At 43.5% G+C, this 14,027-nt stretch overlaps 1 protein-coding gene across 6 annotated transcripts in view; it reads left to right on the forward strand.

The window, feature by feature from the left end:
* LOC110488131 (PHD finger protein 14) overlaps nucleotides 1-14,027 on the forward strand; it is a 125,037-nt gene that overhangs the window by 70,189 nt on the left and 40,821 nt on the right. For 4 of the 6 annotated variants that reach the window (XM_036971653.2, XM_090227848.1, XM_090227846.1 and 1 more), the window contains exon 19: nucleotides 5,973-6,090. The exons of the other annotated variants lie outside the window; for them this stretch is intronic. In XM_036971653.2, the coding sequence (XP_036827548.1) occupies nucleotides 5,973-6,090 (118 nt within the window). The remainder of the gene's footprint in view (nucleotides 1-5,972; nucleotides 6,091-14,027) is intronic. 6 annotated transcript variants of the gene reach the window in all.

The raw sequence follows: 14,027 nt of genomic DNA on the forward strand, positions 1-14,027 counted from the left end.
GAGAGGGAGGAGGGGAGACGAGCGAGCGGCTCAATTTTCCCAATGATTAAAGCGGCGACAAATTGGTTTGATAACATCAAGGACCTTGCTGTGGCTGAGTCTATAAGGGCAGTGTTCAGAGCAGATAGAGGTTGACCGACCACGTACAACGGACACAGTCAGTGAAGAGAAGGGTGGGATGGTGGGGCAACTGCATCACTTAGCTCTCAGACCAACTAGCCAATGACTGGCCTGCAGCACTAATCATTTATATGAGCTCAGTGAGGAAGAAGAGGAAAACAAGTGGTAGCATATACAATGAAAAAATAGTGGGCCTAAAACTGATCCTTGGGGGACACCATAGATAACTGTTATCATACCTATTGTTATTGCTGAGATATAACGTATGAATTGTGAAAAGAACACAGAATTGTTGTAAAATGTAAAAAATAATAATACTCCTAGATATAAATGCATTTAATAAAAGATCCTGACTCAAATTGAATGAAAACAGAAAGCGATGCAGAAGAACAGAAAGGAAAGGTTACTTCCTCTTGAACTTATTGCAAAACGCAGGTCTCGTCATTTAGAATTCCTATTAACTAATAATCATCTCCTCACCAGCCAACAGCCAGCCAGTCTGCATCAATGAGCAGTGTTTTAATTCAAATATGCTCACAGAGATACACAACAAACAGTACAATAGGTTCATTAAGGTAAAGTAATTAAAATAAGTAAACGGGGCAAAGTGTCATGCACACGCACACACTCACCTAATAAAACAAAAGAAGCCTCCTGTGAGTTGGGAGGTGTTGTGTGTGTGTGTGTGTGTGTGTCCTCTCTCTTGGCCCTGTACAGATGGAGATTCATGATCAATCAATTGGTGGTTGTGTGCAACAATCGGAGGATAGCTCATTAGCGCCACAGACACACTTGTGGTCATTTGTCTTCTTTTCACTGAGGAGGCCAGAGGGTGCTTTAAATTCCCCTTGTTTCCTTGAGGCCGATATGCCTGCTCAGCCCATCCAGTGTGACTGCTTGCGTGTGTGTGTGGACCACCTACCTCTGCAGGTTCCCTGCTGATGTGCACCAGCTGCTTCTACAACTTAGTAAGATGCCAATTATCTACCAATGAAACTGTTACTCTGGTTTTAGTCAATTTAACAGGTTTAGGGCTGACACAGAATAAACTTGGTCCTGGACTAAAAACATGCATTAAGGCCCTGAAACCAGATATTGATGTGCAAATAGAGGACGTGTCATCCACACCCCATTCTCCACCCTAAAATTGACCCTACTTCATATTCCCTAAACACTATCACCAGTCACACTCTCTGGCTTCATGCATATGATGTTAATGTACTTAATTCCAGACCCTAAACTCAATTATTTACGCTTCATTAGTTAAAGAAGATGATGAACTGGGCTGACTTGAACACCCATTAGCTATTCCGCCAACGACTCATGGTATGGTGGAGAAACGCTTATCGCTGTATAGGTTTAATAGGATGTGAACAAAGCAGTGGTTACTGTTTTCCTCTGGTGTTTTCTCTTTTAACTGCAGATCGTGTAAGAGAGGCTGTTCTGAGCTGACAGCCTGCTGCTGACGGCAACTCGTTGCTACATTGCCCTGTCAGAGTAAATCTATGGAGGAGATGGGGACAGAGGAGAGGGAGGAGAGAATTGACATACACAACCAGTATGTAGAATATGTGCCTGCTGTGGAATGAATTGGGAATCACATTGATATATATGGACGTGGTGGTTTAATGCTTAATACCTCAGGGTTATGGAAGATAGATTACCTATTTTACATGATGTGAACGCCGTAGTAGCAAAACTACGTCCTCTGGCTACGTTTTCCGGGAAGCTGTGTTTGAGTTGGAGGTTTTATTTTATCTCCCATTCCTAATGTCTTTTTTATTTACTGTCTGTTTCAGTGAAGGTACAGGGAATGTAGATGCTTTACTTTTTTAGTTTTCAACCTTCATGGCATGGCTGCTACACTAGTGTCTTATTACTTGTACTACTGACTTCCTACACAGACTTTTTATTTAGCAATACTTGCTTTGGCACACTACAGCATGCAGTCTTTCAACAGACTTTGCTTCTTTGCGTTATTAGCAGTAGCTTTTTGGTCTAACTGTGTACATATGTACATCCTATATTCATATTCAGATATTCTAATCGAAATGGACAGGTTGCCTTCTCAATTTCCTTCTGGCCCGACTACTGTGCATGAAGCAGAAGCAATTTGTAGGAGTGTTGATTGATCACCCATAGATTTCACAATAAACCCCTGCTCAGAATATTGACAGGGGGGGGCTTAGTTTAGAACGATCCCCGGTGGTGGTTGATCCTGTGGGAATGGTCTAAAACAGCTAGACTACTGTATGTGGAGAACTGCTCTAGAAACGCTGTGGCGAGATGTGTTCTTCTTACAACAGTCACCTACAGTCCTGTGTGACAGGGTCAAGGGGTGATGTCCATATGATGGGGATGCTTCCTCATTAGTGTGTGTTGTAGACTAAGGCCTTTATTTATAATAGGTTGTTTTATTAGAGTAGGTGTTCCTGGTAGTTGTTGCTGTGAAAAGGGATCCTCTGACAGGAGGTGCTGGATTCAACCCTCCGCAAGGTCACCTGTCGTCATCACCAGTCTGGTTATGGTTTCTCTCTGGTTCTATATGTTGTGGTGTTACAGTCTCTCTATCCTAGACTTAAAATACAATCATGTCTATTGGACTTTCACGTAGCCTAAATCATGCATAGATGTCCATGAGACATTTACACAGAGATTCATCCTATGTGGTTCTCCTTCCCCAAGTCACTCTCCCTCCCTCCCGCCTTTCCCCCTCTCCTCCTCCTCCCTTTATAGACACGGGGCGAGAGAACAGATTGACCTCCCTGGGCTGCAATCTGGTTGATCAGATTTCCATAGAAAAATCTCAATCCCCCACATTGATTAGGACATAATTAGTTAATCATGAACTAGAAGGAGAAAAGGGAGAGAGGGAGGGAGAGAAGGGGGGTGGGGGAGTTGGACAGAAGGGCATTCAGGCTCAACCAATGGAATCTCATTAATGCTAAATGTTTAGTTTTAGTAGTCTCATTTCCAACACAAAGACTCCCTCAGGTACACACACATATACAGTACACACACACACACACACACCTACTTTACAATCTTTACTGTATTTATTATATTCAGAATATACTGTGAGAAATGGGCTACTGACCTAAACGATTATCTAAAAACCATATTGATATGAGCGATAGTCGATATTCGTATTTAGTTTTTTACTGCCTGTATTGTAAGATTGTAAAACCGTGTTGTCTAACCCAAAGACACCATGGTAGTAACATTTAAGGACGGTTAACAGGCTTGTGTAATGACACAGCTATCTGGCTAGCCAAGCTATACACAAAGCTATGCTCATAGTATGACACCTGTGTAAGGTCAAGGGAAGGAGTAGTAACAGTGTGTTTTTTGATTTCATTAGCGTCTGCTCCCTGACAACTACCTGCCCTGTCACTATCTGTCAGTCTTAGTGTGTTTAGTTAATTAGGATCCCCAACTGCACATGCAGCAGCTACTCTGAAGTAGCTAGATCCACGGAAAACGTACAAATACAATACAGAACAGTTATAGACAAGAACAACGTAAGATATTACATTTTTTTAATGTAATAAGATATATATAGGAAAGGCACCAAGACAAACAAAAATTTCAACACTTCATATATACATATTAATATTGTTAAATACTGTACAGTTAAAGTAGATATAGAGAGAGCAGAGGCGCTGTGATACAAGATGTTTTATCTGTTTTTTAAAGCTACATTTGTTTTTTGCCTGAGTATCCTCTGGTGGCAGAGCATTCCATGATGACAGGGCTCTCTGAGCGACACATTAAATCTGTTTTGGTTTGGGTACAGTGAAGAAACCCATAGCTGTGTGTCTGCTGGGATGTCTGTTTGAAGTGTATGCAAATACATTATACAAGTGGTTAGGCATTTTAAATACACACGTTTCTTAAGTAGAAGAGAAGTAGTCCATTTCTCGTCAACCCTCAGTCATGAAGGACTATCAGGCATGTTGTGGATGTTAGTTGTGTATGTACAGTTAAGGCCAAGGGGGGCTGCTCTGTATTGAACCAGCTGCAGCTTTGCTAGGTCTTTCTTTGCTGCACCTGACTATATTATCAGACAGTAATCAAGATGGGACAAGACCAGAGCCTGAACAGCTAGTACAGTTGATCTTTGTGTCAATTTTTTTATAAAAGATATACCTCTCGGGGTGTCCAAAGTGGCACAGTGGTCTACGGCATCACTACAGACCCGGGTTCGATCCCAGGCTGTGTCATAACCGACTGTGACCGGGAGTCCCATAGGGCGATGCACAATTGGCCCAGCGTCGTCCGGGTTAGGGGAGGGTTTGGCCCAGTGTTGTCCAGGTTAGGGGAGGGTTTGGCCCAGTGTCGTCCGGGTTAGGGGAGGGTTTGGCCGAGGTGGGGCTTTACTTGTCTCATCACGCTCTAGTGACTGCTTGTGGCGGACAGGCTGCAGGCTGACTCCGGTTGTCAGTTGAACGATGTTTCCTCCGACACATTGGTGCGGCTGGCTTCCGGGTTAAGCGGGCCGGTGTTCAGAAGCGCCGTTTGGCTGGTCGTGTTTCGGAGGACCCCATGACTCGATCTTTGCCTCTCCCGTTGGGGAGTTGTAGCGATAAGACAAGATTGCAATTGGATATTTATTTATTTATTTTTTTTATTTTACCTTTATTTAACCAGGTAGGCAAGTTGATAACAAGTTCTCATTTACAATTGCGACCTGGCCAAGATAAAGCAAAGCAGTTCGACACATACAACGACACAGAGTTACACATGGAGTAAAACAAACATACAGTCAATAATACAGTATAAACATCACATACGATGTGAGCAAATGAGGTGAGATAAGGGAGGTAAAGGCAAAAAAGGCCATGGTGGCAAGGTAAATACAATATAGCAAGTAAAACACTGGAATGGTAGTTTTGCAATGGAAGAATGTGCAAAGTAGAAATAAAAATAATGGGGTGCAAAGGAGCAAAATAAATAAATAAATGAAATACAGTTGGGAAAGAGGTAGTTGTTAGGGCTAAATTATAGGTGGGCTATATACAGGTGCAGTAATCTGTGAGCTGCTCTGACAGTTGGTGCTTAAAGCTAGTGAGGGAGATAAGTGTTTCCAGTTTCAGAGATTTTTGTAGTTCGTTCCAGTCATTGGCAGCAGAGAACTGGAAAGAGGATATCACGAAATTGGGGAGAAAAAGAGGGTAAAAAAAAATCTAACACATAAGACATAACTCTCCCCATCTTCACAATAACTTTGTCAATATGACTTGACCATGATAACTGACCATCCAGTGTTTCTCCTAGGAGTTCAGCTTCTTCAACTTGTTCAATGGATACACCCTTCATGCACAACTCCAGTTGAGGTTGAAATACAATTATTTTGTTTTTTTATGTTTTTAAGACCAGTTTACTGTTAATTACCCATTCTGACACTAACAGTAACTCTTGCAAAGAGTCTCATTGAGCTCACTGGCTGTAGGTGCTGATGTATAGAGCAGTGGTTCTCCAACTTTTTTGGTTACTCCACCACCAACTGAATTTTACCCCTGAACTACCCCCTCATGTACGTTTTACAGTCTTCTCAAGTACCCCCTATGGATAGGCCAAGTACCTCCAGGGGTCCTAGTACCCCTAGTTGGGAACCACTGGGGTAGAGTGTGCAATGATCAGTGTACATAATCATTTTAGCTTCTTGTAAGACAGGAGTAACGGCCCAAGGCAACTGCCCTGAGGGATCTTGCACTGTACATATCTTATGTTAGAGAAGGTTCCATTGATGAATACTCTTGAGTTATATTGGAACTCTGTGCGTGCGTGTTTGTGCGTGCCTGCGTGGGTGTTCCACTGTATGTAACACCTGCCATACCTCTCTCCTGTAGGTGTGATGAGTGTTGTCTGTGCTACCACTTTGGCTGTCTGGACCCTCCCCTGAAGAAGTCTCCCAAGCAGACAGGATACGGCTGGATCTGCCAGGAGTGTGACACTTCCTCCTCCAAGGTGTGTGTTGTGTTGTGTTGTTTGTGTGTGGCGCACACACTGGGTGGTGATGATGATGTCTTCTTTTGGCATCACATTATTGAAGCAGCAGTTAAACAGCTGAATATTAACCTACAACAAATCTTACCAGGAAATATATAGTTATATGGGTAAGGATCAAAGGGAAAGAAATGTGTGTTTGAAGTGGTAAGAGTCCAGCATGGACAACAGCCATGGCTTCACTTAAATTTCCCGATCTTCTTCACGGATCCATTCAGCAAAAGGCTGGGCTGTCTCTGTGAGCGACAGGGTGTACTGTAGTTAGTATGACATGACAGCTCCAGCAACTGCAGCAGAAGCATGCGTCTCTGTGTCTTTTTACCTTGAAACCAAACGTGACAGCGAGCCAAAATGGCCGCCACCAATACCGGTCTCCTCATTGCTACCTCCTGAAGCGGTACTGCTCCATTTCCATCCCTTTCCATTTGAAATGTCCCTAACTGAAAATGGCAAGTCTCACCAGAAGCACTTTTTTTGCATTTTAAATAATGTTTTTCTTATTGAATTACAGTGTAATCAAGGGTAGCATGCGGCAGCTTGTGAACCTAATTAAGTTGACAAATGTGAAGCGCATTTCAATTTGTCCAGGAAAGGGCATTCCTATTGGCTCTATGTGTGTGGAAAATGGGGGTTAATTGATGTTGCAGAAGGAGGAAGAGAAACATTAAAGCCTGAGCCATACTGAAAACGCTGCATGCTGGGAATGAAACGTTAAATTACGGGCAAAATGTAAAGGTTTAAAGCTCAGTTAAAATGTTAGATAGCAGAGTTAGTGGAGGGTTACAATGATTAGATAGCAGACTGTAAATGTAAAATGTTAGATAGCTGACTAGAGACTTGTAGTTGTTGTAAAAACGTGTTTGTTGTTGTAGCCCTGTTTGGAAGGGACTTGGCGATGCGTCGGTGTACATGATCAACAACTGATGTTGTTTCTGCCCAACATTACAGTCCGGCATGTTTGTATTTTTATAGTGTTCTCGTAGCTCTAGTTCAACAAGAGTGCCAGGCTGTTTCGCAAAGAGATAATACACATTAATATAACACAAATAGTTTTTACAAAGTGTATAAGCATATATAGAAATGAAACCTATTTTCATGCGTAGAGCTGAACTCTGGTAATAAAGAGCCATGTCGAGAGTATTACAGACCAGAAGAGACTGCCTGTGTGTACTGCTGTGGTGTAAATGTGTACTGCTGTGGTGTAAATAGGCATAGTATTTGGCAAAGAGGGTGGAGAAAGACTCACAACACTATCCTGCTGTTGTTGTGTGTGGAGTGTGTTGGTCTAAACGGGGGCTGTAGGAGGGGACACACACTCAATGGAAGAAACACACAATGGAAAGGAGCTTTTAAGTGGTGAAAGCTGGAAAAGAAGGGAAAGGGAAGGGGGGCACAAGTCTTTGCTTTTTAAATGTGCTGCTGCTCGAAGCCTGCTGAGAGAGAGAGAGTAGAGAGTCCTCCAGAGACCCCCAGGACCAGACCCAATCCTCTTTAATCACCCGCGTGCAACACACATACCAAACGCACACTGGAACAAACACACACAAACACATAAAACAAACACATTGCAACAAACCCACTGACGGAATGGAACAAACACACACACACACACAGACCTGCCCCCCTCTCGTTAATCACATGTTTCATCCCCCGGAGTGTCTTCTCCACTCATTCCCCATCCACCCCCGTCCTCCCCTCCCCTCCCTCCCACCTCTCTACATCACTGTGTAAACCCTGGTGGTGGCGACTACCTCTGTGTGTCCCAAAGCAGACAACATGTCTGTAGTGACAGGAGAGGAGAGCTGCGTGAGCAGGGTTGAGGAGTTGTGGACTTTTACTCTGCTCCTCTTCATCAGACAGTAGTGGAGTTACAGTAGTAGATTGGACTTTTACTCTGCTCCTCTTCATCAGACAGTAGTGGAGTTACAGTAGTAGAGGGGACTTTTACTCTGTTCCTCTTCATCAGACAGTAGTGGAGTTACAGTAGTAGAGGGGACTTTTACTCTGCTCCTCTTCATCAGACAGTAGTGGAGTTACAGTAGTAGAGGGGACTTTTACTCTGTTCCTCTTCATCAGACAGTAGTGGAGTTACAGTAGTAGAGGGGACTTTTACTCTGTTCCTCTTCATCAGACAGTAGTGGAGTTACAGTAGTAGAGGGGACTTTTACTCTGTTCCTCTTCATCAGACAGTAGTGGAGTTACAGTAGTAGAGGGGACTTTTACTCTGCTCCTCTTCATCAGACAGACAGTTTGTACAGCGTTGTCACTATAGATCTACAGCTGTTAACAAGTGTCTGTCTCCCTCGGTCCAACTGCTGTACTAGTCCACACTGACTTATTACACTATGCCCTTGTGGAGCAAAGGGCCTCTCTGTTGCTACAATACTAGTGAGATAGCCTTTTATCTGAGTAATGTTGATGGATATATAGTGTAATGTGTCTGTTTCTGTTTCTTGTTACTGAATAGATTTGAGCGGCACAGGTAGCCTAGTGGTTAAGACCGTTGGGCCAGTAACCGAAATGGTTCGAATCCCTGAGCCAACTAGGTGAAAAATCTGTCTGTGCTTTTGAGCAAGGCACTTAGCCTGAATTACTCCTTTAAGTCCCTCTGGATAAGAGCATCTGCTAAATGACTCAAATGTAAATGTTTTACATTTAGTCTAAAACCAAACTACATGGTCTTTAGCTGAAGTGTCAAACTTCTAGCTATTTCCATGTATTTCATTGAGTAATCATGTGAATTCAAGTCTGAGCAACAGTGTATGATAAAAGTGTTTGTCAAAACATTTCACAATCATTACATACCTTCAGCATGTTTGTACGAATGCCACAATTTCCTATTTTTTATAAAAGACACATGTTCTAAAAACTTGTAATGTGTTTTCAGGTATTAAGTCGGTAATGGGCGGAAGTGAGTGTTGGAGATAATTGCCTCGACTTTGCACTCTGGGAGATGAGAGCAGAATTTAAGGGAAGTTATTCTATAATATGCGGCTTGTAAATGCCAAGCCTCTGCTGCATGCTGTGAATCGCTTGTGCCTGTGGGAAAGGAATGGTGCTTTAAATGGCAACTTTAAGTGCAGCTGAATCATACCTGACCGACTGTCTCAAATGTGATTTACATGGTGAGAGAAGCCAAGGGGGGTGGGTGGCTGGGTCGGTCACACAGAGCTGTGTCAGCCTGCTGGTCTGACAGTGGGGGAAAGATGTAGCTCTAGCTCGATGATCAGAATTTGACTTGTTATCCCTCCCGCCCTGACTGACTGGTAGCTGAGTGGAAGGAGCTTAAATCCGGAAGGACGAATGGAACTGAAGGAGAGACCGTAGGTAGGTTGGGAGTAGGGACACAGGAGCCAGCCAGCGAGTCAAAGTAAACTGGATGGAAGTTGAGGTTACACAATATTTTAAGTTGATTAAGCTTGAAATAGTTGATGCACCTTTTTAACTTATCTTTTTTTTATTTATATTTTTTTCAAACAACAAATATTTGTTTGACAATGCATTGCACCGTGTTCATGCCTTCGCTGTCTTTTGAATAAAGCACACAGATTAGCCTGTGAACTGTTAGTCTGATCCAAACGTTGGGTTGATGTAGTAGCAACATTTGACTTGACGAGTTTGGTCCATGATATTGTGGACCCCACGTGTAGTCATCCTCTCTAACTTCCATCCATCCTCTCTCTGTGTATCAGAGTGCTTGTCTCTCTTGATCAACACTGTGATGTCTCTGTTGTATCATACAATGCTTTTGTATTAGGAATTGTCTTTCCCCGCGTCTTGAAATTAGGAGTGTAGAAAAAACAAACGGTCTCTGTCAGTTTACGGTTGTGTGTAGGAATGCGCTCGTTGGTGTCAGCAGTCGCACACTTTTCTGTGTGTGTGAGTGTGCGTGCGTGCGGCTAGGCCAGGGTGATACAATTATTTATTAGGCAGCCTGGAGTTCATTACGGGTCTCTGGTTCTCCCTGCCTGCCTGGCTTAGATAAACCTGTGGCCTGACCAAGACCACAGCCCTAAATCCCTGCCTTCCCCTGTCACCCCAGGTCCTGGCCCAGTAGATCCCTGTAATAAACTGACAGTCATGCCGTAATATACGGATGGCCTTTCATTCCAGAGCCCGTTACTCGGCCGCGGTGGTGCCGAGGGGGGCTTGTTTAAAGCTTTATTTTACATCCTGCATTGTGTTCGTGGCCACGGCTACACTCGCCTGCCTGCCTGCTCTCTCTGTAATGTATCCAGAGATGAGGAGAGGAGAGGCAGCTGCCTGCTCTCTCGCTAGACGTCTCTGTAATGTTTTCAGAGATGAGGAGAGGCAGCTGCTTGCTCTCTCGCTACACGTCTCTGTAATGTATCCAGAGATGAGGAGAGGAGAGGCAGTTGCCTGCTCTCTCTGTAATGTATCGGGCCCAGAGATGAGGAGAGGTAGTTGCCTGCTCTCTCTGTAATGTATCGGGCCCAGAGATGAGGAGAGGAGAGATAGTTGCCTGCTCTCTCGCTAGACGTCTCTGTAATGTATCGGGCCCAGAGATGAGGAGAGGAGAGGCAGTTGCCTGCTCTCTCGCTAGACGTCTCTGTAATGTATCCAGAGATGAGGAGAGGAGAGGCAGCTGCCTGCTCTCTCGCTAGACGTCTCTGTAATGTATCGGGCCCAGAGATGAGGAGAGGAGAGGCAGTTGCCTGCTCTCTCGCTAGACGTCTCTGTAATGTATCGGGCCCAGAGATGAGGAGAGGCAGTTGCCCAGGCAGCAGTTAAAGCAGTTGGAACGCTCTGCAGCGGGTGGACGGTGGGTTAGTGTGTGGGCAGAGCTTCTTTAGATACACTTTAGACTTTTCTTGTCATCAAAAGACTTAAAACTTGTGCAATTACTGTCCGTGAAAGAGTTATGTTGTTTTCCTCTTCAGTTCATTCAAGGCCAAGAAACGACCAAGTGCAAAAAGGCAATTTTTCTTTAAAGTTCCTAGTTCCCTGCGTGACCTAACGCTCGTTGTGTGTTTAAGAAATATAAGTTGCTGGTTTTGTGTGTGCGCGTTACTGTGTGTGCGCGTTACTGTGTGTGCGCGTTACTGTGTGTGCGCGTTACTGTGTGTGCGCGTTGCTGTGTGTGCGCGTTGCTGTGTGTGCGCGTTACTGTGTGTGCGCGTTACTGTGTGTGCGCGTTACTGTGTGTACGCGTTACTGTGTGTGCGCGTTACTGTGTGTGCGCGTTACTGTGTGTGCGCGTTGCTGTGTGTGCGCGTTGCTGTGTGTACGCGTTACTGTGTGTGCGCGTTACTGTGTGTGCGCGTTACTGTGTGTGCGCGTTGCTGTGTGTGCGCGTTGCTGTGTGTACGCGTTACTGTGTGTGCGCGTTACTGTGTGTACGCGTTACTGTGTGTGCGCGTTACTGTGTGTGCGCGTTACTGTGTGTGCGCGTTGCTGTGTGTGCGCGTTGCTGTGTGTACGCGTTACTGTGTGTGCGCGTTACTGTGTGTGCGCGTTACTGTGTGTGTGTGTTCCTGTGTGTGCGCGTTACTGTGTGTGCGCGTTACTGTGTGTGTGTGTTCCTGTGTGTGTGTGTTCCTGTGTTTGCATGTCATTGGATGACATGAGCCGTTATAGGAGGCGGAGTGTTTTAGTCTAGTTTTTTGACGTTGTTTAAAATAGTGAACTATTAGAATAGGTTACCATTTGTGTTTTGTAATTGTTTACAGGGTTGCAGTTAATATACGTTTGGGTGTTGTTTTGATGTTCTACCCATTTCGGAGGATGATTACCTTTTACACACAGACCCATCAATCAGAAAGCTTCATGGCTTGACCTGTGAAAGTAGCTAATTAAGTTAGCCTAATTAACTTAATGAAGTGTCACACTCTGCCGGCTTTACTAGAGGAGAGGAAATAAAAATAGGGATCATTACTCATCGGCTGGAAGGACATTTATAACACGTCTGATATGAGAGATGGGAGGACATTTATAACACACGTCTGATATGAGACATGGGAGGACATTTATAACACACGTCTGATATGAGAGATGGGAGGACATTTATAACACACGTCTGATATGAGAGGACATTTATAACACGTCTGATATGAGAGATGAGAGGACATTTATAGCACACGTCTGATATGAGAGATGGGAGGACATTTATAACACACGTCTGATATGAGAGATGAGAGGACATTTATAACACACGTCTGATATGAGAGATGAGAGGACATTTATAACACGTCTGATATGAGAGATGAGAGGACATTTATAACACACGTCTGATATGAGAGATGAGAGGACATTTATAACACGTCTGATATGAGAGATGAGAGGACATTTATAGCACACGTCTGATATGAGAGATGGGAGGACACTTATAACACGTCTGATATGAGAGATGAGAGGACATTTATAACACGTCTGATATGAGAGATGAGAGGACATTTATAACACACGTCTGATATGAGAGATGAGAGGACATTTATAACACGTCTGATATGAGAGATGAGAGGACATTTATAGCACACGTCTGATATGAGAGATGGGAGGACATTTATAACACACGTCTGATATGAGAGATGGGAGGACATTTATAACACACGTCTGATATGAGAGATGGGAGAACATTTATAACACACGTCTGATATGAGAGATGAGAGGACATTTATAACACACGTCTGATATGAGAGATGAGAGGACATTTATAACACGTCTGATATGAGAGATGAGAGGACATTTATAGCACACGTCTGATATGAGAGATGGGAGGACATTTATAACACGTCTGATATGAGAGATGAGAGGACATTTATAACACGTCTGATATGAGAGATGAGAGGACATTTATAACACACGTCTGATATGAGAGATGAGAGGACATTTATAACACGTCTGATATGAGAGATGAGAGGACATTTATAGCACACGTCTGATATGAGAGATGGGAGGACATTTATAACACACGTCTGATATGAGAGATGGGAGGACATTTATAACACACGTCTGATATGAGAGATGAGAGGACATTTATAACACGTCTGATATGAGAGATGAGAGGACATTTATAACACACGTCTGATATGAGAGATGGGAGGACATTTATAACACACATCTGATATGAGAGATGAGAGGACATTTATAACACACGTCTGATATGAGAGATGGGAGGACATTTATAACACGTCTGATATGAGAGATGGGAGGACATTTATAACACGTCTGATATGAGAGATGGGAGGACATTTATAACACGTCTGATATGAGAGGACATTTATAACACACGTCTGATATGAGAGATGAGAGGACATTTATAACACACGTCTGATATGAGAGATGGGAGGACATTTATAACACACGTCTGATATAAGAGATGGGAGGACATTTATAACACACGTCTGATATGAGAGATGGGAGGACATTTATAACACACGTCTGATATGAGAGAACATTTATAACACACATCTGATATGAGAGATGGGAGGACATTTATAACACACGTCTGATATGAGAGATGGGAGGACATTTATAACACACGTCTGATATGAGAGATGGGAGGACATTTATAACACGTCTGATTTTAGAGATGGGAGGACATTTATAACACACATCTGATATGAGAGATGGGAGGACATTTATAACACACGTCTGATATGAGAGATGGGAGGACATTTATAACACGTCTGATATGAGAGATGGGAGGACATTTATAACACACGTCTGATATGAGAGATGGGAGGACATTTATAACACATGTCTGATATGAGAGATGGGAGGACATTTATAACACACGTCTGATATGAGAGATGGGAGGACATTTATAACACACGTCTGATATGAGAGATGGGAGGACATTTATAACACACGTCTGATATGAGAGATGGGAGGACATTTATAACACACACGTCTGATATGAGAGATGGGAGGACATT

Source organism: Oncorhynchus mykiss, chromosome 30 (assembly GCF_057628025.1).
Source record: "Oncorhynchus mykiss isolate SJ-2025 chromosome 30, ASM5762802v1, whole genome shotgun sequence".
In the NCBI taxonomy this organism is placed as follows: domain Eukaryota; kingdom Metazoa; phylum Chordata; class Actinopteri; order Salmoniformes; family Salmonidae; genus Oncorhynchus; species Oncorhynchus mykiss.